General features: G+C 42.8%; 1 protein-coding gene across 4 annotated transcripts in view; it reads left to right on the top strand.

Annotated features, from left to right (window-relative positions):
* The first annotated feature begins 721 nt into the window (after positions 1 to 721).
* FOXN1 (forkhead box N1) overlaps positions 722 to 26,564 on the top strand; it is a 43,915-nt gene continuing 18,072 nt past the window's right edge. Inside the window, exons 1-4 of one of the 4 annotated variants that reach the window (XM_068154584.1) lie at positions 722 to 892; positions 21,639 to 21,784; positions 23,479 to 23,982; positions 26,444 to 26,551. In XM_068154584.1, coding sequence (XP_068010685.1) covers positions 21,665 to 21,784; positions 23,479 to 23,982; positions 26,444 to 26,551 — 732 coding nt within the window. In that variant the 5' untranslated portion in view covers positions 722 to 892; positions 21,639 to 21,664. Of the gene's footprint in view, positions 1,143 to 21,635; positions 21,785 to 23,478; positions 23,983 to 26,443; positions 26,552 to 26,564 lie in introns of all 4 variants that reach the window. The other 3 variants (XM_068154583.1, XM_068154585.1, XM_068154586.1) reach the window with 3 other exon arrangements.

Genomic DNA, 26,564 nt, shown 5'->3' with positions numbered 1-26,564 from the left:
ATCAGGTTTGTGTAGGGGACTGTGCGCGCAAAGCCAGGTAAGGGCAGCAGAAATAGGCATTCCTGCAACTGCGCGATTCCTCTCTGCATGCCTGCACGCTAAAAGCAAACCTCTGCACAGAAACACATCTAACTAGGTGCCCACACAGCTGCATGCACTGCTCCAGTCCAGTTCTGCTTTCATGGCTGTGCTAGGGTGCTCTGCTTTTGGAAAGGAATATGACCTCGAGTATCCTGGTCTTGTAGTGCTCCTCTTACATCTAAACTGGTGCAACATGTTTTGACATTCTATGGTGGAGCTGCAGCTCCTTTTCGTGATGAAAGCTCAAGCTGAACAAGCACAAGAGAGGTTCCTGGTTCTGGTAGCCGAATGCTTTCTGATAGAATGGCAACATCCATGCCAGGAAAGAGCTTTGGGTTTGTTGTTTTGGGTTTGTTTTTCTTATATAACCACAGGTGGATAATAGGTTTGCAAAACACAGGAACAGATGGGTATTTAAAATCAAAAGAAAGCCAGAGAGGTTGAGAGGGAGCGCTCTCTTTCCAGACAGTTAGAGCTCGATACCTGCCCAACTTCTCTGAAGAAATACCAAGAGAACAAGGTGGGGGAGGGGGGGGGGTGGTGGAAAAAAAAAAGGCAAAAGAAAAAAAAAAAGCTGCAGCTTAGTCATATTTGTATTCTTATTAAATGCAGGACTGCCTGAGGCGAACAAGAGCTGATATCATAATTATTGGCTTGCCTAGCCAGCTGCCTTCTCTCACCTGATGTAAGATCAGATCTTTCCAGCCTTTGGAGACTCTGTACCGCTGAGCCTCCACTCTCTCTGCAGGGCTGTTTGAATGACCTAATCCTGTCCTGGAGCAGCAGCACGCCGTTTTGCTTCAGTAAAAAGGTAAGAGGAAACCTCTGACAACTTCATATAGCTTTTTAGAATTCAGCCGTGAAAGCCAAACGGAAGGGGGAGCAGAAGTCTTTTGCCTTGGCTCATCTATTTAATCTGAAGTCCCTGAGGCTGACTTTGAAGAACTTCAAGCTGAGGGAAGGGGAAGGTCAGCACCTACATCCCGTTCCTCGGCAACTCCTGTAGGTATTTGTCAGCCACGAGTGAAGAGCAGCAAGAGGAGCAGCCAAGGAGACACCGGGTAAGTTAATCAATCTGTTGGTCTCGTTCTGGGAGAAATGAAGACTGTAGGTGATTTCCCAAAGGGAAAAACAACAGCTCTTGGTGTCTCGGGTGTTTACCAGCTTACTCTAAGCTCCTTTCCGTTCCATAGTTCTGAAGGAAGCTGGAAGTGTTCACCATTACCTGGGGAACAAAAAAGAAACCAACAACAAAAAATAAGTCCAACAGAAGTAAAAGAATTACTAAAAACTGGAAAAAAAAAATAGGAAGCCACAGGTCTCTTAGATTCCTACCTGGTTTGTTTTAAACTTTTCCAACAGCAAATCAAACACCTGGGAAGTTGTGTGTTTTGAAACTGAGCTTGCTGTTACTATACAGCCTCTGCTTTAGATCTGTCACTTCTGCCTCGTGTTCTGTAGTGGCAGAGGAAAACATTTGTTAGACTTACTTGTAATACAGAAAGGTGACTGAAGTGACACCAGGCAGAAGCCAGGATGTGTTCAGTGCAGAAATGGCCAAAGTGGAGTGCTGGGAATGGAAATTTGTTTCTGATTTCTTTGTTGGCACAGGAAGTTTATCGCTTTCTTCTTGCTTCTTAGTTTTGGACTGTTAGATTTCTAGCAAGAGAGGAAGCTTTTGGTTTACAAACACAATAATTAGCAAAGCTATAAATAACAACAAGCCATCACTCACTCTTGGCCCTCCTGCAAATTTACTGGACATCAGCTTAAATCTTGGGGAATTAGACTTTATCTTATAAATGTTTCTGGTTGATTTCCTCTAAATCATCTAACTTGAATGCTGATGGGAGCCAAGATGAACTGAAGGAGTTTGAAGCTGAAAAATATATGGATTTTGTTCATAAGGGGGGCGGGGGGGAAGGGGGGAAATACTAAATATCTGTAGTGCATATTTCTTAAGAAGTAAAGGATTGTGTAGTTTGTTCTCAGCCTGGTGTGCGCAGCCAAGAAAATATACAACTAAAGTGCATTGTTTACTGGTTAGAGGGGATGAACATAAGTAGAAGTAGTATTAATGTAAATTAAATAAGGGGCTACATCCTGGTAATTTGAGCATCTACACTCTCCTCAAATGTTAAAATATAATGTGAGAAAGTACTGGCTTGGACATGAGCACAGATACCTGTAAAGTACTGCTGTGTTCCTCGATACAACTGGAACCACGTGTCAGTTACTGAGGCAGGAGTCAGTCGAGTTCTCCAGGCAGCCAGTGAAAATATCTTTATGCCACTGTGATAGGTGTGATACAGGAACCTGCCAGGAACCCATGGAGACACTTGTCATTACTGCAAAACACTGAGCTGAAAGAGGAACACAGGAAAAGGGTCATCCACACAAAAACAATCTCTGTCTGCTCCATTCCTTGTAGGAACAGGGTTTTGCTGGTTTAGAATAGCTCACTGCTCAAATACAGCTTCTGAAGGGGATGATGAGAAACCTACCTCCACCCCCAGACATTGCACTGAGCCCTTTGAGAGCATCTCTGCTGTAAAACCAGAAATAAACCCATGATTGTTTAGGATCTCTGGAAACTAAACATAACCACAACGAAAAAAAAAACTCTAACCTTTTAAGCTGCAAACTTCAGAAATTTAGCACAAGTGGTGTGATGTAGAACTCCTTTCACTCATCAAATCCTTCCCATAGCCTGGTTTCTTACATTGTTAAATGACCAAGGTCAGGGAGGCAGTGATATGGCCTCCATAAAACTGAAAAGAGAAATTTCCAGCTCCTGGAAAAGAAATATCGATCACTGGCTCACAGCAGAACCAAAAGAAGCCTTTGATCACATCCCAGAATGACCACAGCTAGATCTGATGTCAGAAGCTCTGCAGTAATCCATGCAATAAAACTTAAAAGGCATGAAGTTGCAAATGAAAAGAAAAAAACAACAAAAGAAATCAAATCAAAGTTTCTCTACCATGTATTAAGCCTTGACGAGGTAGAGACTCAAAGCACTGAAGAGTGTGTAATGAAGTTTGTTGGGTGTTTTTTTTTCACATGCAATATTCTGTCCTGCTTACAAGCAATTAGAGATGCAAAATATTCTAGCAGCTTTTGCCTCACTCGTGCAGGAACTTTGAGAGCTGGCTTGTTCTGACTGTGCTTGTTGGAAAGTAGGGAAAAGTGGTGTTTCTGCTGTGCTGTAAGCAAGACAGTATTTGGTAGGTCTGTGACTGTAAACCAGAGAAATAGCACATGGAGATAACATCCAAGCAGAGAGGATGGGCTGTTTGTGGCCATGCTCTTTGTTGTCACTCAGAAAGTCTGAGCTTTATGGTTTGGGTCAAACACAGTTCTCTGCTGTCCTGCACCTCAAAAATCATTAGCCTGAAATGCAAAGAGATTAATTATGGAGATAGTGCACATTAAGCAAGGTATACAAACAAAATCCTCCTCTTGTACACCTGTGAGTATGGTCAGCGCCACAGCTTTCCGAGACAGTTCTTCAGGTGGTTAAGATTTGAAAGCCAGGTGGCTGTTTTCAGAAGTTATGTGAGGTTGAAGGAGGCTGAAATACCCTGAGCAGAAGCTCACTAACACATCACCACAGAATGGCATCACTGGTTTTTCACCATGAGGGTGGTGAGACACTGGAACAGGTTGCTAACCCTGACAATTCTGGTGATTCTTCCACCTTAGGAAGGAGAGCTGCGAGGTGCTGTTGGCTTTTCTGAGTCACTGTTGAATCAATGCCCTCACATAGTGCTAAAAACAGGATGGTGCTTACATTCAGGATCTGGACAATTCTATTTATCAAAGACATCATGGCATTTTTAACAAGGTTAGGGAAACAGTTAACCCTTTTGCCACATTTCAGATAGAAACTCTCATAAAATTGTCAAGGTTGGAAGAGACCTCAAGGATAATCCAGTTCCAACCCCCCTGCCATGGGCAGGGACACCTCACAGCAGGTTGCTCAGAGCCCCATCCAGCCTGGCCTTAAAACCCTTCAGGGGTGAGGCTTCTACCACCTCCCTGAATCATAGCCAGCTGCTCTGCACCTTCCCTAACTGGCTTCTCACCCAAGAGAGATTCGGGGGGGGGGGGTTGCTGTTTCATTTTAAATCTATTAAGCCCTGTAAAACACAGCCCATTTTTTGCACCCCTCTGGTCACACATGGGATACTAGCAGTGGTTTCTCCCATGATGGCAAGAAAGCTGAGCCCTATCACGGCTGCAAACCCCCTCTTCCCCAGGTGACCTATATGCCACCAGTCTTCCTTCAAGTCAACACTAGAAAGTGTTCCAAACAACTGTGAAAGAAAACATTGCTCTTCATGTTACTCAGGATGCAAGAGCTGTCCACAGAGCAGCAGTGTTACTTTCTGTGTTATATAAACAAAATGGTGCTACATAAGCTACTTGTATGTGTTTTACCTAAATTCTCTACCATTTTCAAATGAAACCTGCATTCCTTGTGCCCTGTTAAATGTTGCCAAGTACTGAAGGGAGCTGCTAAACGTGTGGTTAGTAAAGTGATCCCTGTAGAGCCTTTACAAATCTCAGCAGTGTCTTTTGAGGCTTAGTAACTATATGTAAAATCACTTTAAGATGTTTGGATGAGACAGGGCTGCTGCAATCCAGAGCATTATTATCTTTCTGTTGGTGAAGTGCTCAGAAATGAATGAAGCATATAGGGTGAGGTTCCATCAGAGTCATGTAATGAAGCTAAACATGCTGTCATTTTAACCCAATTTGTTTCCCTCTGTACTGCTGCCTCACCAGTTTGTTAGAGCCTCTCAAAGGAGCTCATCTAGTGTCAGCTTACAACTTCCACACCTAGCCCGTACTTTACTCCTGGAATGGGTAGGTATCCCTGCCCTGCAAACTCTTAACTGCTGGTTCAACAGACCTGCCAGGACAGGTCCCTGCAACATTCCCCTCTGTGGGCAAATGGTAGGATGCCAGAAATGTTAGACAGGAACCTGTTCTCCCAGGAATGTAAGTAATTCATAGAAGGAAATAATTTACTATTTTCCCAGCTGGAATAATTAAACAGCTAGGCACTGTCCTCCCAAGCTGCAGAAAAGGCAAGCAAACGAGAAGGGAAAGAAAAAAGAGCTGGAATATATCCTCCTCCAGACTAAACAACCTTAATTCTGGAAAACCTTCTTCATAAGCCACCTTTTTGAAGCCTCTGACCATTCCCTCTTCTCTCCTATGGACTCCAAATTGGAGTCCATTGTTTGAAAATGAAACCTGGACACAAACCTCCAGCTGATGACTTTATCCAGACCCAGAGGAGTTAAATGCCCAAATCTCCCAGAATAGAATCCTGTAAGCATCTCAGAGCTACTAGCAGTCTGCCTTCTCCATTAGGGCACAATGAGCCTGAGCTAGGCTCAGAGCCCATTAAAACCTAAAGATCTTTTCATACAGAAATGCTACCAAGTCCTTTCTACTCTTTCACTATCTGTGGAGTTTATTCTTCCTGCCTAGAAGTTGAGCTTAGTTATTCTTCAACTGCACTTTGCTTCCTCCAGATCATTTTTCCTGACTCCTTCAGAATATTAATCCTGGCCTCTAAATACCTACTCAAAGCCTTCCTCCTCCATGCTGTCTCCAAACCTGATTAGTGTACCTCCCTAGTCTATCACAGAAGTCATTAGTGAAAACACCAAGTAGAAGCAGACTCTTTAAGAAACCCACTCAAAATACCCTTTCATTCTGACAGCAGTCACTAACTGCTCTTAATGCTCTATTCCAGCCAGTTTTACCTCCTCTCCACTAGGAGTTTTATCTGAAATAAATGGTTCTGGTTTGCTTATGAGAACATCCTGGGAGACAGCATAGAAGTCTCAGTAACATCAAGCTGCACGACCTGTCCACCTTCTCCTCTCGCAAGGCCAGTCAGTGGACAGAGCAATTACACTGCTGTGATGATTCCTTCTTAGCACATTCAAAATGGCTTTTACTTTTGCCTTTTTTCCCCTTACTTGGGGGGGGGGGGGAGGGGGTTATTTTGTACTTTTCTGGGAATCATGGTTAGTTCTGCCACCTGGAATTCCCTCCCACTTTCTAGTCTCAGGACAGGCACCTCCTTGCAGTCTTCTCCGCAGGACTCAGACTTGGTGAATTCTCCAACGACCTGCAGCTCTGTGCTAATTTCAGCTGATTCTCTAAACTGACTAGAGCAAAATTAACTGAGGCTACTGAACCTGGTGTCCAAAAGCCTCAGCCCTGTCCTCTGGGAGGTGAGAACAAATGTATGCTTCACTGCATGAGATCAGAAGCAAGCAGCATTAATATGCCAGAATTTCTCATCCTCTGACTTGGCATTCCTCCGTTAGCTTTCCATTGTGCTTTAAGGTCACTAATTAATGTATGCCCTACTTTTCCGCCCAGGTTTGGGTTGGGGTTTTGGTTGGGTTGTGCTTTTTGTTGGTTTTTTTTTCTGGTTTGTTTTTTTTTTCACTTTGAAATGCAGAGTGTCTAGGAGCACCTGATCTACCAGATGGCTTTGGGGTCAGCTTTGTGATATCTGACTCCTGTTTTGGTAAACACACAACAAATACTATGGTCTAATGTCTTTTATCAGAGCCTTTCAAAGCTCTGACATTTCCAAGATTAGCCATTAATGCAAGGTGCTGTTTGGGACAGTCTGCACACTGTCTTCTGAGGTGTTGAGCAATCATACCACTTATTTAAATCTATGGAAATCGACTCTCCATAAGTATGTATCAGTTCAGCACACAGCATAAAATACCTATGCTCAGATGGGAAAACTCTTTGCCTCACAAAACATTTCCATGCAGTGGTTCAGGCTCTCAAGAAATCCAGTCATGGCTTCCTAGATTTCTGTCCATCCTCACCCAGGATAGAGAGTACCCTGCAGCCTAATTTGACATGTATTGGCTAGCAGTAGCTTTCAGTACACAAACCTAACAGCTAAAAAGCAAATGGAGCACAGCATAATTCAGTCAAGCCTGTTCTTTTTTTAACTCCCTGACCCTATCAAAATATAACAGGGCACTGACTTCAACTGGGAAAATCATTCAGATTTTTCTATGCATCTGTGCATGGAGCAGCTCCAGAGGACTGCAAGGGAGAGTGCAACATTGGTGCCACAGTGATGGGGTTCCTTATTGCTGGAAGCTGCCACAGAAAAAAAAAGACATTTTTGAAAAGATACTCAACAAAAGTACTTAAAGCTCAGGGGCACAGGAATTGAAGCTTTTCCCACATGTTAAGACAGTGTTGAGCTAAAAGGATTTGAGAGAGAACTGCAAAGTAAAAATTAAGAGCGAATGGAAATGTGGCAGCTGGAAATACACAGACACTGGAAGGGAAGGGAGGATGTACCAGGAGAGAATCTCTTGAGTGTAACAATACAGATAATCAAATCTTACCATCATGGAATTCTGAACTGTAGGCACATGATGGATCTATGCTACTTGCTTGTGGTTTTAGACGCTGGAAGAAGCAAGTTTTCACCTCTGTTTCATAACTACCAATGCAGAAATGCACATTCTTGAGGGATTCTCTTGTATTCACTATTCCAGCAGCACTGAGTTTATCAAGAAAGAAAAAAAGGTAACATATGCCAAGAATCACCCTAAGAAAAGTGGCAATTGGCAATATTTATCTTGGAAAGTGAGGAGGAAATTAATACATTACAGAAAAGCAAAGTGAATCTATCTGAAGAATTCCTTTGCCCTACTTTAAGCAGTCACATTTGAGGATGTGCTCATTAGTGATGTTTCTTGTTCAGACAAACATGAACAGTTTCTCTAGCAGACACAGTACCTGGACTCAAGGTGAGATTGGATGTGGCACTTGGTGCCATGGTCTAGTCATGAGGTCTGTGTTGATAGGTTGGACTCAATGATCCTCGAGGTCTCTTCGAACCTTAGTTATACTGTGATACTGTGACTTCCCTGACAGAAGAAATTGGGCAGATGCTTCTGATTCTGAAGCTGTTTTCCTTCTGATACCCTTCTCTCCCCTTTAACTGACCTGGCATGGAGCTGGACTAGATGCTCTCCTAAGGTCCCTTCCAGCCTCAGCTTTGATGTGATTCTGAATCTTTCCAATGGTATTTTTGCTCTGCAGACCTTGTTGTGAATTTGAAAGAATAGCTGTGAAAACCAGGCAGCTTATAGCTCTGCCCTACAGACTCCCAGCTGTGGTGAAAAACGGCCTTCAACCATAGCATGAGACCTGCTGTAGGAAGCCACTGTCACCACAAAATGGCCAAATGACCAAGGAAGCCAAGGGTGAGGTTGCTTGCATCTGGCCTCTTCACCAGCAAAGAGTAACTACAGCTGACAGGTGCTTCTTATATAGAAATTCATTTCCCACAGCCTCAGATAAAACTAATCCCCAAACAGAAATCTGCTCCTTGACTATGAGATACATTCCACACTTCATAACTGACAGCTAACCACGAGATAAAATTCTGAGTTCAGGAGGGAAAAAAAAATTAAATCAGAGGGCATAAATATGTGAATAATAATAATTGGGGGAAAAAAAAGTCTAAAATAAAACACACTCTTTGATTTCAGGACATCAGTTCATGAATAAGTACCTAAAAAGCCTCCAAGTAACATGCTCTTCGTATAGGGCCTTAATTCCCCCTTGCTGACATCTGTGAAGCTCTGCTCTGGTTTTGCAGTCTGGAGTCCCTCAAAAGAGTCTAACATTATCAATTTAATCCTAGGCTTGTTTAGTCACTCTGAAAAAGCTAAAACACTAAAACCAGTCGTTAAAAAATGGTTTATGCATAGAGGGCTTTAAGAAGAAGTAAAATATTGAGCTGCTGTTGTTACTGATGTGGGCACAGATTTGGGGGGCGGGGGGAAGCCAGTCTGATACAATATAAATGCATTTTAAATACAGCCATTCTCTTCTTTGCTCCTGAAATTACCATTCTGAGGACAGAGTTAGCAAGACTATAAAACTGCCCTTCTAGGCCCTTCATGAATATTCTTTATCAGCTGTGCTTTAAGCCTTGGAAACGAACACCTATAAAAAGCTTAATTTGCATTAATTCTTACGTATAAGGAAAAGGCAGTGGGGTTTGTAGCAGGTTTGGTTTTCCATCTCTCTCTTTAATGTGGCAATCCCCTTAGAGCACTTAATTATCTTTTATGTATCACTGAAATTTAATATTTTAAGAGCAGAAACGAGCACAGTTTCAACTTCTTTATAGCTTAGCTGCTCCCCCCCCAAATGCAAGACTCTATTTCAGCACAGGAGTTAATTTTTCACACTAAGGAGAGAATGGACAAAATCCCTGTTGGAAGGGGCACAAATCTCCCAGGAAGAAGCTCCTTGTGCTTCACAAGCTGCATGAGGATATATGTGTGTCAAAAGCAACAGGAGTGCAGGGGGGGCAAAAATATGGAGCACTTTCATGATTCCTGGTTAATTTTAAGCTTTTCCTAGTTCCTAATTTTCTCCTCTGTCAAGAATTTGGTAACAGCCCCAAGGATGTGTATCCAATTCCCTGCCCTTGCTTAAATGATGCTTCCTCCGTGAAAGGGAGGCTGTTTATTCAGCCTGTTTCTTGCAAAACTGTTCCTGAGTGCAGCTTTTTGATGTTTGCTCTTTCTGGGACCTTCTTTTTGTTTCAAGGGTGTTATTACCTCACATTGTGTGGTGAAAGAAATCTCTATTTTTCTAAGGTCACCGGGGCCTTCCTCTGAGTGAGTGGTGAGGAAGGTTCCTCATTCTGCAACAGAACTGAGTTTCTCCTACAGAAGCTGTGAACTTCACATTCTCTAGGTTTTGTGGTGTGTTTGGTTTTAAATGTTTTTAACCCAGCTTTAATGTTATTTTGAAAGACACTTTGCCAAAAGTTCTTCTAATTAACCATCACTTGAGACAGAAATAACTGAAACCCTATTTGTTGCCTCAATTATCGATAGAGTGGAAGTGCTTACCCTGAAGGGATCATCTCATGGAGTGGACAGACACACAAATGGGTAGAAGTCAGAATTGACTAAGAGGCAGCAGAAAGCACATCTGCAAGTTTGCAGAGATATGTAACTCCTGAAGGAGATACTCGTTAAAAAGTCAAAACATTGAAGCAAGGAAAATACCACTGCCGTAGCCTCCATTTCTTCAACACTCTATCGATAGAATATTTGGGAGAGTTAAACCTTGAAGGGGTGCCCTTAAACAATGCAAGTCACAAATTTCTGCATTTTCAGTGTTCTTTGCTGAGCACAAGAACCATTCATTACTTAGTCACAGGACAGTAGGGGTTGGAAGCAACCTCTGAAGATCATCAAGACCAACCCCCCTGCCAGAGCAGGACCACAGAATCCAGCACAGGTGGCACAGGAATGCATCCAGATGGGTCTTGAAAGTCTCCAGGGAAGGAGATTCCACAACCTCTCTGGGCAGCCTGCTCCAGTGCTCTGTCACTCTCAAAGTGAAGAAGTTCCTCCTCATGTTGAGGTGGAACCTCCTGTGCTGTGGTTTATATCCGTTGCCCCCTGTCCTATCACAGGGTGCAACTGAGCAGAGCCTGTCCCCTGCCTCTTGACCCCCAGCCCTCAGATATTGATAAACATTTAGTAAATCCTCTCTCAGTCTCCTCTTCAGGCAGGTAATGACCAAATAAAAATAATTAATGTAACAGCACCTGAAGGCTGATAGACCCAGCTAGAAATTTCATTCTCAATGATCAAATCCCATTATTTTGCATCAAGCATTTAAATCCTGCTGGCATGAACAATGTGCTTTTAAACAACAAGGAATGGAAAGCACTTAGGCAAGAAGCTTGACTCCGTTTTGCTCTTCATTCAGAAGAAAGATTTTTCATGAAGCTTGGTTTAAAACAGACCAAGAGGAAGAATCAAATCAAATTAACCCCTAAATCAAATCACCATTATGGATACTTCTGCTTTTGCCAGTTAGGAGCAGTGTTGATGAAACAGACTCGAGGAATCAATTAGGTGTGGAGAAAACAGGTGGGTGTAGCAGAGCAGTGAGTGCTTGGAAAGTGGGGAGGGTAAAGGGGAAGAGCAATCACTGGACACACTGCAGTCAGGCAGAGTGAAGGTTAATTGAGTGAATGAACCTCAGTGCAGCTTGGTCTGTCAGGTATGGCCACGCCTACAGTTTTTAGAGACTCTTCCACTGCTCTCATATCTCATAAGTGTCAATAGGGATGGTTTTAGCTGTGCCCATTCTCTCATCACTTCCCCCATTTTCAACTCTTTTCCCACTAGGAAATTCCTGGGTACTTACATTAACAACAGACACTAAGATTTCCAAGGCTTACAAACAACGAACATAATCCTTCCTGGGAAGTGCAATGCCGTCATGCACAGCTTCTTGTTTTGTTCACTGTGTTAGATTTGCTTTTTCTTCACCCTTCCTCCTCCTTCCAGTCTTCCTGATTTCAAGTCTCTTGTATCTCATCTTGTTCTCAGCAGTTATTCCTCTCTAAAGGATTAGCAAATGTGTATGTTACTTGTGTTGCAGAACAACATCAGGCCATGTTTTCCCCATAAGATTCTTTCATCTCCAAACTGTCCCTCATTTATTCTTCAATCTATCTGTCTCTTCCTTTTCCTGGTATTCTGATATATATATATATGATACTTTAAGTTACAAAACTAAGTTCTCAGCTTGATGCTGGAGCACAAACAACTTTGTAATTTGGGGGGCAGGGAGAGAAGCATGTGGGGATAATCAGGTATGTGCCTTTTTGTTTCTCCACCCTACATTTTTCTCTCTCTCTCTCTCCCTTTTTCCTAACTGGAACATTTGCTTCTGCAAGTATCTCTCTGGAAATAATTTAGCTTTTACACTGTAGAGAATTTATAGCATTGAAAATTCTTTGTTTTCCCATGTTTAAAAAAGAGTGCAAGGCAGTGCACAGCAGACAGAAAAACATCCATCCTAGGTGAAACCAAAAATCCATCTAGCCCAGCAACAGCCAGATATTAGCTGATCTGTTTCCAGCAATGGACTTGACTAAATGCCTGGGGAGAAGCATGAAACAATAAATGCAGTCTGCAAGTCACAGAGCTCTTAAGTTGGAGCTAGTGTCCACCTATTTAGTAAGTCACAATAGACTTTCCTTGTCAGGCATCCCTTGAATCTATCACAAGTTTTTACATCTACCTGACCCTGTGGTAGGAGCTTGCGTAGCTCAGCTACTCACTTTGCAGAGAACCACCTTGTTTTGAATCTCCTTCCTACTTTGATGGTCTGCAGCCATTGAAACAGGAGGCTGCTGTCCATGTCTGTTCACCCTCTTCTATTCTTTCATCCTCATCAACCACCTTTTTTCCAGGCCAAAGCCTACTTACTCATTCCTCCTGTGGAAGCTGGTCCAGACCTTTGATCAGACCTTTTCTTTCCCCAGTCTGTCCCCTACAACTGTCTCCTTTTCAAGATCAGAAGACCCAGAACCACACACTGTTGAAGCCAGCAATGCACTGTGGTTTTGTACCACGGTAAAGATGTGTTCTGGGTTTCCCCTCACAATTCCCAACATTTGACTTCACTTCTGTGGTTGCTGTTATCACTGAGCTGATATTTTCATGGAATCACTCAGCCTTATTCTTTCCTGAGTTTTAATGATCAACTAAATGCCTTTTTCTTTTGAGAGGAAGTTAAGATTGGGATTTTTTTTGGCAAACCAGATTTTTGTGCTTCTCTTCAGGTTTCCCTATCAGGTTAAAATGCCCCAGCGCTGACTCTCATAATGTCTTTGTGCTGTTTCTCCCACCTAATCTTCATCATACCTACTCAGAATAACAGGATGATCTGCACATGTTGTCATGGTGCTCTTCACCACTGTTCCAGTTTGTTTGTGAATACAATAAGCAGCACAAAGTTGTCAATGCCTCAGCAGGCTCCTAAACATCATCCCTAGCACCAATGACCTCCTTCCTTGTGAAAACCTTTCACTCACCTTTGACTTTCATTTTCTTTCAACCAAGTGTTTAGCCATGCAAAGACCTTTTCTGGGGACACCCAGGATTTCAGTAGATAATTAGACCCCTTAAAACCTCGTGGTGAAGAATCATGTCAGCCAAACAAATGATCAGCCCCATTTTCCCAGGCTGAAATTCTTCAACGTGCTAGCCAGCCCTGAGCACTTCACATCCAGAAACAACACTTCACTATTGTGGGCAGAAAAGTTATTGCAAGGACTGGAGGGTGGGTTCCCTCCAGAGAACTAAATCTCATTCTCCATTAACCTGTTCCTCCATTTTTTCCTACTTTATATGCTGCATTTTTCATGCATGCCTAGGAATAGGTGTCAGCATAATGCCTCACTCCAAATCAGCTGTGCTTCTGTCAGCTAGCTGAATTGCTTACTAGTTGCCAGGTGGATGCTGAAAGACCTTTGATCTCAAAAAAAAAAAACCAACCCACCCAAAGTAAGAGCCTGAATGTTGCTGGGTTTTGCTTTTGTTCCTTTCCAAACTTTTCCCCAGAAATTAGATGCTTGAATTAGGGCTGCACTGCTTCTGACTGCATACAATTCCTTTCCTTCACTGGCAGTCTTTGAGGCCTGTGCAAACTCCGCTGCACGACCCAGAGCAAACATGTCCAACGAGTCCAAACCGCAGCTCAGTGTAGCCCGGTGTAAAACGAACAGCGGCCGTTCCGACTGGAGCTGTCGCGCACAGCAGCTTTGCCTGCTGGCATTAAGGGCTCGAGCCAGGTGATAACAGGTGAAATTCCCCTTTGTTTCCACGTAGAGCAGTCAGGCATTTCCAAGGCAAAAACTCCCAAAGCAAACTTCAGTTAAACAGCTGCTGAACTTGGTTATCTGTGGCCCTGCTGTTTCCCTGCTTTACACATCCCTGCCGAGTGAATCAGTCCAAGGTGGTGGTGGGGTGGTGGTGTTTTTTTCTGTTGTTTTCTGGTTTAACATACTCAGCTTACGACTGTGCAAATAAGATTCCCAAATCCATTCCTCAGATCAAATAAAGGTAATTACAGAGCTTACTGTGGGCGATTCCCAGTGGGAGGGTGGGAGTGGCCACGGGTGGGGCTGCAAGGTGAATACTGTACATGCACAACAGAGAAAATGGGAATGTACCACACCCATCATAAAACATGCTGCCACAGCCAGCAACAGAAACCATTAGGGTGGATCATCATACACACCTTCTCATAAAGACAGAAAGATGGCATGAGATCCCAAGATGAACTCTCAAGTCACAGGGAGATGAGCATGACTCACTGAGAGAGAAAAGGAACATAAAACAAATTAAGAGACTGCTGGAGAATCTCTGCTGTGTGTCCCCATGCACAACAAGGATCCCCCAAAGAGGATTAAGAAGGTACACTGCATTCCACACAGCCCTGAAGCTATCCATAGGTAACTCATGGGAACAGTTTATGATTAATCACATCTCTTACAGGAGCACATAGAAAAGAAAGAATAGAGCCACAACATTTCAGATGCTGAGTACAGAGTGGCTGGCAACTTCTGCCCCATGTTACTTCTTGTATCATTCAGTGGTTCTCACTAAGCAATCTCAGCCCTTAGAATTTGTCTTTCAAACCAAGTGACATTTGCCTTTCAATTAAAATTTTAATGGTGAGCTCTAAAAATAAATAATCAATTGGGGAAGGGGGGGAACACATGAGAGAAGGAACTGAAGGGACATTGCAGGGAGAGGAAAGGAAAAAAGGTTGGATGAAGGAATCCTTAGAAGGAGATAAGCTACATGATGATAAGAGAAAGGTACATGGAAGGGAACAAAAGGTGGTGAGGAATAGGGCTATTAAAAAGGTCAAAGTGAAGCACAGGTGCAGGGATTGTGAGGGATACCTGGAGATGAGCAAAGTGATAACTCCCCAGTATATTCTCCTACCCTTCAACAATCTGCAGGTCATGAATTTTTGAGCCAAATGAGGTACCTCCTTATCTGCCTTTCAACTCTACGGCTATAGCTGCTTTATCTTTACTTTTTCCTGTGCTATTATTTTTTCTGTCACACGATTGTGCTGACAGCTCTGCCATCCACCTATACATTGCTCCTCCCCAGACTCACTGCCGAGTAAAACTTCACCCCAAATTCAACACAGAGTTCAGCTACACACTCACTATGATCAGCCTGTGAACACCCTCCTCCGTTATCTCTTGTGCTGGTTTGACCTGCCAGCCCAGCTGGTTATTCATGAAAGAATCACACAGTTTCTGGATCATATTAACTACTTCAACTCTTGGAACTCTGTCTGACTTCATGCTTAGATGTCTGGTATAAAGCAATGAAATTTCATACTCCTCATTCAGGAAACAGCCCAACCATTCATCCTGAAAACAGGATGCAAAGGAGAGGGTTTTTAACACACCATCAGAGCTGCAAAGCTGCTAGGCAGAGCTAACATCATTTAGTAGGTTTTTTTTTACTTAGGTTAAGTGGTGTGGTTGGAGAGATGTGCAAGGCTCTATTTTGCTGAGGAAAAAGGTGTGGGGAAAATCAAGTCCAGATGACAAGCTCACTCACCTTCTTAGCTTAATCTTTCCATGCTTGGTTTCTGCTCAGTGCTGGGCTCTCTTTCTGCTCAGTTCAACACCCAGGAGGGACTCTTCTCCATCAAGAGCTTCCCAAATGCTGGGTCTGCCCAGTCTACAGGAAATACAGAAGTTCTTATAGCATTGTTGTCTCAGTACCAAGATTTCTGCTGTGTTTTGTATTTTGGCATAAATGAATACTTTAGCATTAGAGACAAAACACATACCCAAAAGGAACAGGAGCAGGTGATCCTGCTCTGGCAGGGGGGGTTGGACTAGATGATCTCTCAAGGTGCCCTCCAGCCCCTAACATTCTGTGATATATAATGCAGGTGAGGAGAAACCTGGTGATCTCCTTTTCTCTGTTTTGGGTGAATTGCTGTGCACTGGAGAGTATTTGCTGTGTCAACACCATGGCATGCCTGCATCTTGAGTACTACATGTAATTTTAGTCCTCCCATTCCAGAAAGGTGCCAGCAGAACTAGAGGTTATTCAAGGAAGGGCTGCAGGTATAACCAAAGGTCTGGAGTGGCTTCAGAATAACAATGACTAAGTAAGATTCAGTCCAGGAAAAAAAAAAAAAAGAAGAAAGAAAAAAGGAAAATGTATGTAGTAAATGTACAAATGTAGTGAATTACAAACACAAAGTTCTGTGTTGGAACAGGTGTGCTCCTCTCTCCTCACAGCTGCCCTCAGAAGCAACAGGTGTAGGATGAAACATAAAGAAATAGGAAAGCTAAAATGTCAATGTAAGGATAGGAATCTGTGCTAAAGATCAGAGTGACAGTGACATTGCCTCTGTATTTTACAAAGGAAACATCCTAGATCTGCTTCTTAAAATATTTGGGTTTGTGGTCTGTTGCAGGTCTTTTTTTGTTTGTTTTGGTTTTTATCCCCCCCATACAACAGAGTTAGGCCAAATGCCTGCCTCTTTCTGGTTGTTTTTTTAAGTAGTTTATAGAGATAGTTCTGCTGTGTTCTAAAGGTGTTCCCACAGCACATTAAAAACCTGCTGCAAACATTCCCCTCTTCTCTCCACCTACCAGAAGCAGGTGGATGTTTTAGAGCTACTAACCACTCCTGCTTGAGAGCGTATCTGGACATGGTAGCAATTACCCTGGGTCCCTGTACAGAACATAGTGATCACTTGGTATTCAGCCTTGCCTGCGGGTAGCCCTTAAAGAAAAGAAGCAAACCCCTGATAATTCAGGAATGATCTCATTAAGTGGCATCCTTCTCTCCTTTGAATTCATTGCCCTGATGTAGGTGATCCAGCTCCTTAATGGATTATGACATTGCAGACCACCAGGCTACCCCTCTTAAATTCCTGAGAACTGCTAGGTTCAGTCTTCTTTATCATTTCCCCATTTGTCTTTACAGCTTTTGCTACTCCATACCACCACCATGTTTCTAGCACCCAATTCCCTTCAGTAATATTTCTCTTAATGCACAATCACAATCTCCTGCTACACGTGGATGTCATTAATCAATTCACTTGCTCTCAAATCTCTAATGAAAATAATGGCATTGGAGTTAATCCTGAAGTACTCCACCAGACAACTTGCCCTGGCTAGATTCATCACATTAAGTTCACCATTATTCTAGTCAAGTTCAACTCACTGAGCAAGCCTCAACCCCAAACTCCTGTGGCATTATTCCACTATCAGATCTACCTGAGTAAGATCTACACTTTTATGGAGTTCTGAAAACCAGCTACCTACACAAACTCATGTCATGTTGTAACATCCAGGTTATTTATATCACCCTCACAACAACCACTCCATGGGAGCTGATTCACGTGGAAAGATGTAACATCAAGCAAGCTGTAATGCAGCCATAGCTAAACCCTTTCCTCCCCATCAGTTGGTATTATAGGGTAGCCAACCCATGCCATGTACTGTGAGGCAGAAAGGGTTTCATGCTTGCAAATATTCTTTACCAATACTTTAGATTATCACTGCTTCAGCTCTGATTTGGTTTATTTTCCACGTGCCCCCACAAGTCCTTTTCAGAGACAGCTAAATGTGGGCAGTAATCACTGGCTGACCATGAGAAATTCGAGCTCAGAACCCTTGAATAAGAAAGCAGAAAGAGTTAAATTAAACAAAGACTCAGACAGATATAAATTCAGATGAGAAGGAAACACAATCCTTAGAAGCACTGTAAAAGCTGTTCAAGTATCCTATAATCAAGGTCCAACACACACTACAGAGAGAAGCAAGAAAGTAGTAAGGCAATGAAGTGGCTGATCCAGAGTTTAGTGCTCTGCAGATTGAAATCCTCCTTCTGAAAGTATCTTCTCAGAATAGGGAAAAACATTGGTGACAAGAATATTGGAGGTCAACAAAGCAAATCATAACTATCGCCAACCATCATCTGGCACAACCTTTGGTGTCAAACTGTCAAGAATAAGCTTACAAAGAAGGTCTTGCATGCATTGTAAGACACCCCCACCCCCCCACCCCCCTGTGATTCTCATTAATAAATTCTTTTACTTCTGAAAGTTATCCATATAAATAATAGCACATAGAATTATTCCTGTGTGCCTGGCAAGTGTGAGCCACAAAGTCTTGGTCATTTCTACAATATTTAGCACTTGTCGTTATCAGGGGGCAGATTTGTAAGCATAAACTGAAGAGTGGAATTCTGAAGCCCCATAGCTTCTCTGGCTCCTTTCTCATAAAAGACTGGGAGGTGGGGGGGAAATCCCAGATAGTTAATTCTTTCTTGCACTGGAAAAAAGCCATGTGACTTGGAGGAGGAAAAGATGATTTAGTGTTTTGGGGAGGGGGCAGAGAAGAGAGCAGCTCACACAAGCCAGTGTCAAGCAAGGATCAGCGAGCTGCCTAAGGCACGCATGCAGAATGAATTACAGATTGGGGAGCATCCAAACACACCTTCCTCTCCTGAAAACTGATCTCAGCCCCAAGGGACGGAGAGGGCATTTACAGTAACACACAGCACCGAGAGCAGTTCAGGTTGCTTAGCGGCCCAGTGCCGAGCGCTGCTGAAGTGTATCAGCGGCGCAGTGCCCTCCAGGATCCAGCAACGACACAAAACCAATAATTGTTTAAACTATGGATGGCTGCCACAGGATTCCAGTCATGCAGAGCTAATAGATCAGCTGCTGCTACTGTGCATGCCCAAACGCTCAGCTGAGGTTACAGTTTCTCACTCTTTTCTTTTCGTGGAAGATAGTTATCTTATCTCGGGGGCCGGGATTGTCACGCAACATTTACAGGAGTAAAAAGTGACATGAGCTGGGGAGAAATGGTTCCAGCTGCATCTGTGATAATCAGATACCTTTGTCCAAATCAAAGCATCATTGTTTTCTTCAACACGTCCCACATCCAGGCAGTGCATAATTTCCTTAAGCTGTCTCCCAGGAAGAGTTTATTGCAAATGATTTATTGTAATCCTGACTATTGGCAACCTCCTCTGACTGCAAGTTCTTCTCTCTTAAAGACTTTTAAGGAGCTAAAGATGGTGTCTGGGGTTTTTTAACTCTATGTTCTTTCTATGAAATAATTGCTGTCTCTAAGGGACATTTTACACAAACCAAAAGAAGAGAGAGCTTTAAAGGACATTAACAGGAAGGATTTTTCCGTGTGTTAATTGGGCAGTCGCTACTTATCGGCATTCATGGCCTGCTGTGACACACATCAGTGAAAGTAAAGTTACAAATGGCTTTTGGAGTGAGAAGCCTGGACACCAAGAGGAAATGAGAAAGCCAGAAATTCGTGGCCAGGCGTTTTTTTCTCTTGCAGCAAGCCATATCTACAGTATGTCATTGCTACAGCAGCCATTGCTAGGATAAGGGTGACTTGGAGAGGCAGTTAATGCTGAGCTGCTGAAGGCTGGTACTGACCTTAATGTCAAAACTGAAAACAGCACTGTGATCTTGGACTTGGGATTTTTCCCCATACAGGGAAATACCCTTTGAAATGGATTCTTGACAAAGGCATTAAATAACCACCACTGAATGCAGGTTATCAGCTCAATGTTGTTTCAGTACAAGGCTGCTTCTCATTTAATGTTTAAACTCTTCCACTATGCAGGGAGAAAATTTTATGGTAGCAAGACTCCTTCTTTCCTACTAGCTTCCATGAGACAGCAAAGTGAAATTCATAACTTGAACCTGGTAAAAGTTTTTGAGAGCAAGGAGAATAATAATTTGGCTTTCCTGGCCCTTTTGTACTGACTGTCCAAATAACCATGAAATACTCACTTCATTTTCAGAAGGGAAGTCTGATTGCCTTCAGTGAGCAGAGTCAGGCCCTTCTGACCTGTTGAATTCCCCCTTCAGATAATGCTTCTTTTTATCTGGTTCTGGCACAGATGCAAACAGAAAAGCTTCAAGCGTTCTTATTCCCTGCAGCCAGACTTTTTGACCAACCCATTTTATATTCCTTAGTCTGATATTCTCAGAACCAGGCTCCCTCATTGTCCTTATTTGTGACCATTTGTCAAGTGCCTCCTGGAACACAAAATTCATTAGGCAAGAGTCATAGCAAAAGCTTTTAATAGAATTCTAATGCTTGAGACCACAAATGAGGCAACTGGGTTGAAAAATTGCAGTATAAGAGAGAGGTCAGACACCGCTTTGTATAACCTGAAGATAAGTGGGAAAGCAGTAGCAAGAGAGCAGGCAGCATGGAGCACTTACAAATACACACACACACATATATTTCCTAACTGTCAGTTTTCCCACCTGCTTCTTTCAAGATGAATATCAGTTAGAATAATATCTCCTCATCAGCCTCCAGTTAAGCTACTGGGAGAGGAGCTTGTGCCGAAGACATTTCTGAACTTTATCTAACATCATTTTTTTTTCCCCCCCTGACAGACTACTAAAGGTCTCATACTTGATTTCCAAGCCCCATTGTGCTTTTAGCCCCTCAGGCAGCGCAGTCTTGCTCATCATAAATATAAATTTCTCTTTGAACTGGAAGGGCAAAAAAAGCTTTTCCCATTTTCAGGTGATGTAGCTTTGTTAACCAAACCTAACAAACCCCTTAGTTATTTACCTAACAGCCACTCAAGCACGTGGCAAAGGCCTTGTAAATTAACTCTTGAAGCAAAGTAGCTTTCTTTTTTTCCCCCCACTCCACCTGACTTGTGCAACTGAAATCTAAGCTGTGAACAAAAGACATTTTTGCATAGGTGCACACTTGGCACAGCTTTATGTGCATGCCATGAAAGAAAAGGATGTAAGTCTTTTGTAGTTTTACTGTGTGATTACAGTGAACAACAAGGAGTGGGGGGGGGGGGGGGGGGAAAAAGCCAACATGGTAGAAGCCAAAATACTGGAAGATTAAATTTATTCCTCTCAAACTGAAGAACACCATCTGATATGTCTCATATAGCCAAAGATCAAAGATTAGGAACTTCAGAGGAGATACAACACAAATAGGTATGGAATGATGAAGCTATTTACATATCTCAGATGCGTTGAATCATGCAAAACAGAATGAAAAGGCTGAAGGGATTGGTACTAATAAAAAAGCAAAGTGAAAGTATAAGCCTGTAGTAACCATCAGTCCAAGTAATGACAGCAAACAAACCTTTTATTTGCTGCAGTCCCACTGAAAGCTGTTGGGATGCATTGCTGTTGCAGTATCTCAACAAAGCAGCGTTGCTCCACCTGCATAACCCCAAAGCAAGACATTTTCATTAACTTAGGAGCCTGCAGAACACTAAACAGGGAATTTTAACAGCACTGTGTGGTAAATCCGCTTCAGCTCTGCACCACCTCTTTGAGACATTCCCATTAACTTAGGAACCTATAGAAAACTAAGGAAGGAATTCTTCACATTATAATTGTGTGGTAAATCCACCTCAGCTCTGCACCACATCTCCCTTGGCGTTGCACCTACAGAACTTAGCTTTCAGAGCTAAAATAAATCAATTCCAAAGGAATCCTTCAGGATGGGTTATTGTCCAGCTGTGCATGTGACACTATCTAGTCACCTGCACATAATGAGATGGCTTCTTTTGCAATTTAAGTTTCAGAAAAGCATTCATTGTAATTTGATGTTGTCACAGCAGGGCTCCTGTCTGAGGTGGATTTGGTAATGGTTTCACTACTCCAAGATCAATCGAATATTAAGTTTTCCTCTTCGGACACTCTGGAAAGGGACCAACAAGACCTCATGAAGACACAGAGGGATTCAGTATCTCCAGTTCAGCAAACTGTGAGTAAGATGTCCCACTTCTGTTCTCTTTCTTTGGGGTACAAGGGCAGATATTCAGCAACCCCTGTGCTACATCTCAGCATGCTTAACCGGTGGCATAGCAAACCCTGACAGTTTTATTCTTGAAGAGTAGAAACCCAAATTATTTTTCTGAGCTAATCTTAAGCTCCATGCTAAATTTCCTATTCAATTGCTTAAAACTCCTATTACTTTCAAAACAAAACAGGCAATCCATCTGGCTACTAAGCCAGTAAAAAAAAATACATGTAAAGCAATTCCATTTTATTTCTAGAACAAATAAATAACCAAGCAGGAGGACGGAGAAACATCAGAACCTTGCTGCCTACTCCCTGCCAGTAGCACTTCAAGCACTTCAAAATTCCTGGGGACTCTTTTGGGATAAAATGCTCTCTCCTGTTGCCTGTAGATTCATGTTTACCTTTCATAACAAAAGTACAAGAGGGAATAGTGGTTTCCACCAAACAGCAGCAAAATGACCAGCATTATACTTTCCTTATGACTCTTTCAGGTGGAGAATTGCCAGCAGTGCCATTCATCTGACTTTATATAACTAAATATAGGGTGGGTTAAAAATTCTTGTGTAACAGAAGAGATCCTAGACATGTAACTGGGCTACAGAGGAGAGCAAGGTAGTAAGAATTAAGAAGTTACCAACAGAGCAAGTTTGTGTTCATATGAGAAACCCAAAGTGTCAGGAGGTCAGATCTGCCTCTCGCAGGAATCCGTGACAGAACAAAGATATCGAGCTCTGAAACACAGAGCCATGTGCCAGTGAAGGAAGCAGCTGTGCCATATTCCACAGCTCAGAAAGCACTGGTTTTTATGCCAGCTTCCCTTTGGGACTTGCTGGAATATGGTTCTTCCAGGAAGGAGTATTGCTCTCTTACCTGTTCTCCTAAAATACTATGACACCACTGGATTTGGAGGGGGAAGGAGCAGAGGGACCAATGGATAATTTGGCCTGATTTTTTCATGTAACATACAACATTGTATTGTCTCCTTCACAGAAGGCAATAACCTGCTCTTGATTTAAGCATGTCTTCTCCAGAGGCACCCAAGTTGTTACTCATCCTTGACGTCAGGGGAAAATATGTGTTGATGTCTGAGCAGAATATCTTCAGGTTCAGGATCCAGACACTGGTTCTCGTTAAGCTTTTCTCTTCTAAATTAAAGAGCACTTCAGTAGCTGTTATTTTCTCTTTGCTAAAGTGCAAAAGGGAAGGGAGGAGATGAGAGAAGAACCAGGTTAAAATGTCTGCCCAGAGCCGACCTGTCTCACAGAATGAGTGTGGCTGTGTTAATGAAAGGAAGTGATGTAACTAGCAACATATCTGGCAGCTTGTAACACCATCAGAGAATGAGATCAAGCTTATTTGACTAAACTTGTAGATGGCAAGACTTGCACTTATCATATTCCTGACATTTAATCTTTCATCACTTGATCCTGTATCATCCTTTCCCTGAAGCTGTCAGTCAAGGGTTACCCAAGACATCCTGGTTTTCCATCCCGGTTCAGTCTTCTCAATGCTTTCATTAGTTTACTTTTGAACAGTTTGGGATCCCAACTAACTGCTCATCAATAGGATGCTTTAATGTACTTTTTCTGTAAATCATGAAAACAATAAAATCTTTGCTCATACTAATCCTAAATAAATGCTGATAATCCGTTGCAGGATAATCCCAGTTACAACTGCCAACCGTATGAGTCAGACAGCAGGACAGAAAGGAGTTGTTCAGAGTCTTCTCACAGCCCCAGCCCTGCTTCTCCAGCCCAGGATCAAATTCATGGGAGATACCCTACCAGCCAAGGAATTCAGTGTGGCAAGAACAAATTCAAAGCATCTTTCAGCACTGAAAAATTCAGACGGTACAGTTACGAGGAAAGTACTGTAGGGAATTACGACAGGTTCCTCAAGAGCAACAGGAACCCCTTCCACCCTTACAAGAGGCAGATCAGTGAGGATGTCTTCCAGGAAGCACATCAAGCCCTCCCACCAGAAGATTCACCTTTCAAAAATGCTAGAAGCATCGATGGCTATGAGGGTCTACCAGGATCTACAGGGCCTGACGAGTCAGAGTCATTTCCTACACACATTCCTAACATCTCCACAGAGCAGCCCTGGTGTAACAACCTCCAGTACAGCACCACAGGTCACGATCACAGTTCACAAGTCATGGTCAGTACTTTTTCTTTTATTAATATGTTTTGCTTTCCCTGATTTCAATGACAAAAGTATGCTTTTAGAATTACTTTCTTACTTCTTAATGCAGCCACAGGGACATTTAGTCTCTTGTGAAGTTGTGGGGTGAAGTGGAGGACAGACATTGATATTTACTTGTCAGAGTTCTCTGGTTTATGGCCTTTCCCTGCTGAAAAACAGTCCTCAGAAAGGTGCCCAAGAACAAATGATTTCCCACTGGAGGTGATACATGAATGTCAAACACCAAAATTCTTCCTGGCAACAGGTTTTATATCAGTGGTTGACATCAACTGGTGTTTTCAAGGCGCAAAAGTTCACCAACCAGTTATTTTTCAGGCATGAGGCGGCGTGTTTGAGATTCGTCACAACACTTCAGCTGCATTTCTCTCGACACAAATAGAAGAGAAAATCCAAGACACCAATTCTACTTAAAATTAAGCACAGTATTGATATTAATTTAAAGATAATTAACTAGATTTTAATCTCATTCATGGTATGGGCAATGTATCCCAGCTTATTGATATGCAGGACAGAGGTGGCTGCCTATGTAGGGCAGCACAGAGATCCCTGAAAAACAAAAGGTGCACAGGCCTCCAGGATCTCCCCCACACGGTATCTTTGCTGGGATCCAAAGTGTGAAGTGTTGTATCTTCATCACCCTGTGCAGACAAAACAGTGACTACATCTGCCAGGAGAGGGCCCTTAACCACTGGCTCGAAATTGCTGTGAGGCAAAGGAACTTCAGGGTTACCAAAAGGAAAAAAAAAGCAAACAACACATCAATCCTAATTGGATTAAGACAATTTACCAGGGAATGGCAGGATGTTGTCTGGGTACATACCTGGGGATTGAAGCCATTCAGGTTAAGGAGGAAATTGATCTAAATCTCTTATTTCCTGGATAAATACTCATCTAGGTCAGATGAGTTTAATGCAACACCTAGAAGCAGCTGATGAAAAGAAAAAAAAAAAGATGTATTTGTATTTCTTCCCAAGTCCCTGGGATGCATGATGGAGAGAGTGTGAAGCTGGCAATGCAGTGTGTGTGGCTGCTCAGGAGAAGGCTGGCTGCTTGTTGATGTCTGCCCTGGTTCAGTCACCATGCAGCTGCCAAGCTCTTACATAACTTACACTCTGCTGGCAAGCTGACACTTCTGGAAACCTTTATCTTATATCACTGAAATAGCAGGATATCAAATCAAGTCTAACATGTACAGCTACACCAATCTGCACCAGAAGAGATGATCATTAGGGCCTTGCTTTCAAACAGAAGGATAAGTGCTGCTCGTTTCTGAAGTAAGAAGGTGTCTGTGACATCAGCTCTCAGAAGAGAGTTGCTGGCCACCTATGCTAAGGACACTGCTGGAGACACATTACCCCCTGCCTACTTCATTACCAGCTAGGACTCTGTCTAGCACTCTGCTCCTCATGTACTTCATTTGAGCTGCTCTTCTAAAGCAGAGAATGGAGCAAAACTGGAAGTGAATAGATTCAGATAGGATGTTAGGAAGAAATTCCGCACCATGAGGGTGGTGAGACACTGGAACAGGTTGTTCAGGGAGGTGGTAAAAGCCTCATCCCTGGAAGTTTTTAAGGCCATACTGGATGTGGCTCTGAGCAACCTGATGTAGTGTGAGGTGTCCCTGCCCATGGCAGGGGGGTTGGAACTGGGTGGTCCTTGATGTCCCTTCCAACCCTGACAATTGTGTGATTCTGTGAAAGTGTTACTGCACACACCCTGTGGTGCACTCAGCCTTCTAGCTACAAGACAGCAACAGTCAGCATCCAGCAGCCTGAGCCCTCAACAGAATCAAGCCCTGTGTGGAATCCAGGGCAGGCAGCTGGGCAGACCTGGGAGAAATGAAGACTTCATCAACTTGTCTATGTTGATTTCCACTGCTGCAGAAATAAATCACATTCTTGCTGTATTCCAAGTATCATGATCAAACAGTCAGCCCAGTTTGATTCTTGTCTGGCATCCCTTTCCTGTGCATTACAGACCTCACCCTCTACCTAAAGACAAAACTCCAATGTCAGCTTGAGGTACTGCAGTGCACTCTGCAAGATAAAATCAGGGAGTATGAAAGAGAGAGAGAGAGACAGAAAACTATGTGCACACTCAGGAATGAAAGCTGGAGTATGCAGTTTGTGTCAGTAGAGGGAAAAAAAAGATACACAGAAACTGACCTTTTCTGAATTGCTTTTTGCATGGAATTCAGACTGGGATTTCCTTTTTCAAAGCAGTAAGTTATATAAATGCAGCAAAGTGTTTCTTCTTGTAGCACTACAACCCAACCCAAACTGTATGTAACCTTTACTGGGACAGGAATAAGTCCAAAACACTGCTGGGTATAATGAAAGACAAATCAGAACAGCAAGTAACAGAACTGTTCTATTGCTCTAACAATTTTTTTCCCTCCTTAAATATTTTCTATCAGGATGGAGATATGAAGCTTAGGACATCCCCAATGGAAGGGCAGCCTGGTTTGTACTGCTACCAGCCTCAAGTGCAGCAGATGTATTGTCCCTCACATCCTTTCCATCAGGTCAGTACAACAC

Source organism: Melanerpes formicivorus, unplaced genomic scaffold (assembly GCF_026170545.1).
Source record: "Melanerpes formicivorus ecotype bairdi unplaced genomic scaffold, bMelFor1.0.p_v2 SCAF_29, whole genome shotgun sequence".
Taxonomy (NCBI): Eukaryota; Metazoa; Chordata; class Aves; order Piciformes; family Picidae; genus Melanerpes; species Melanerpes formicivorus.
The sequence above is the reverse complement of the archived record's forward strand: the minus strand, read 5'-3'. Positions and strand labels throughout refer to the sequence as shown.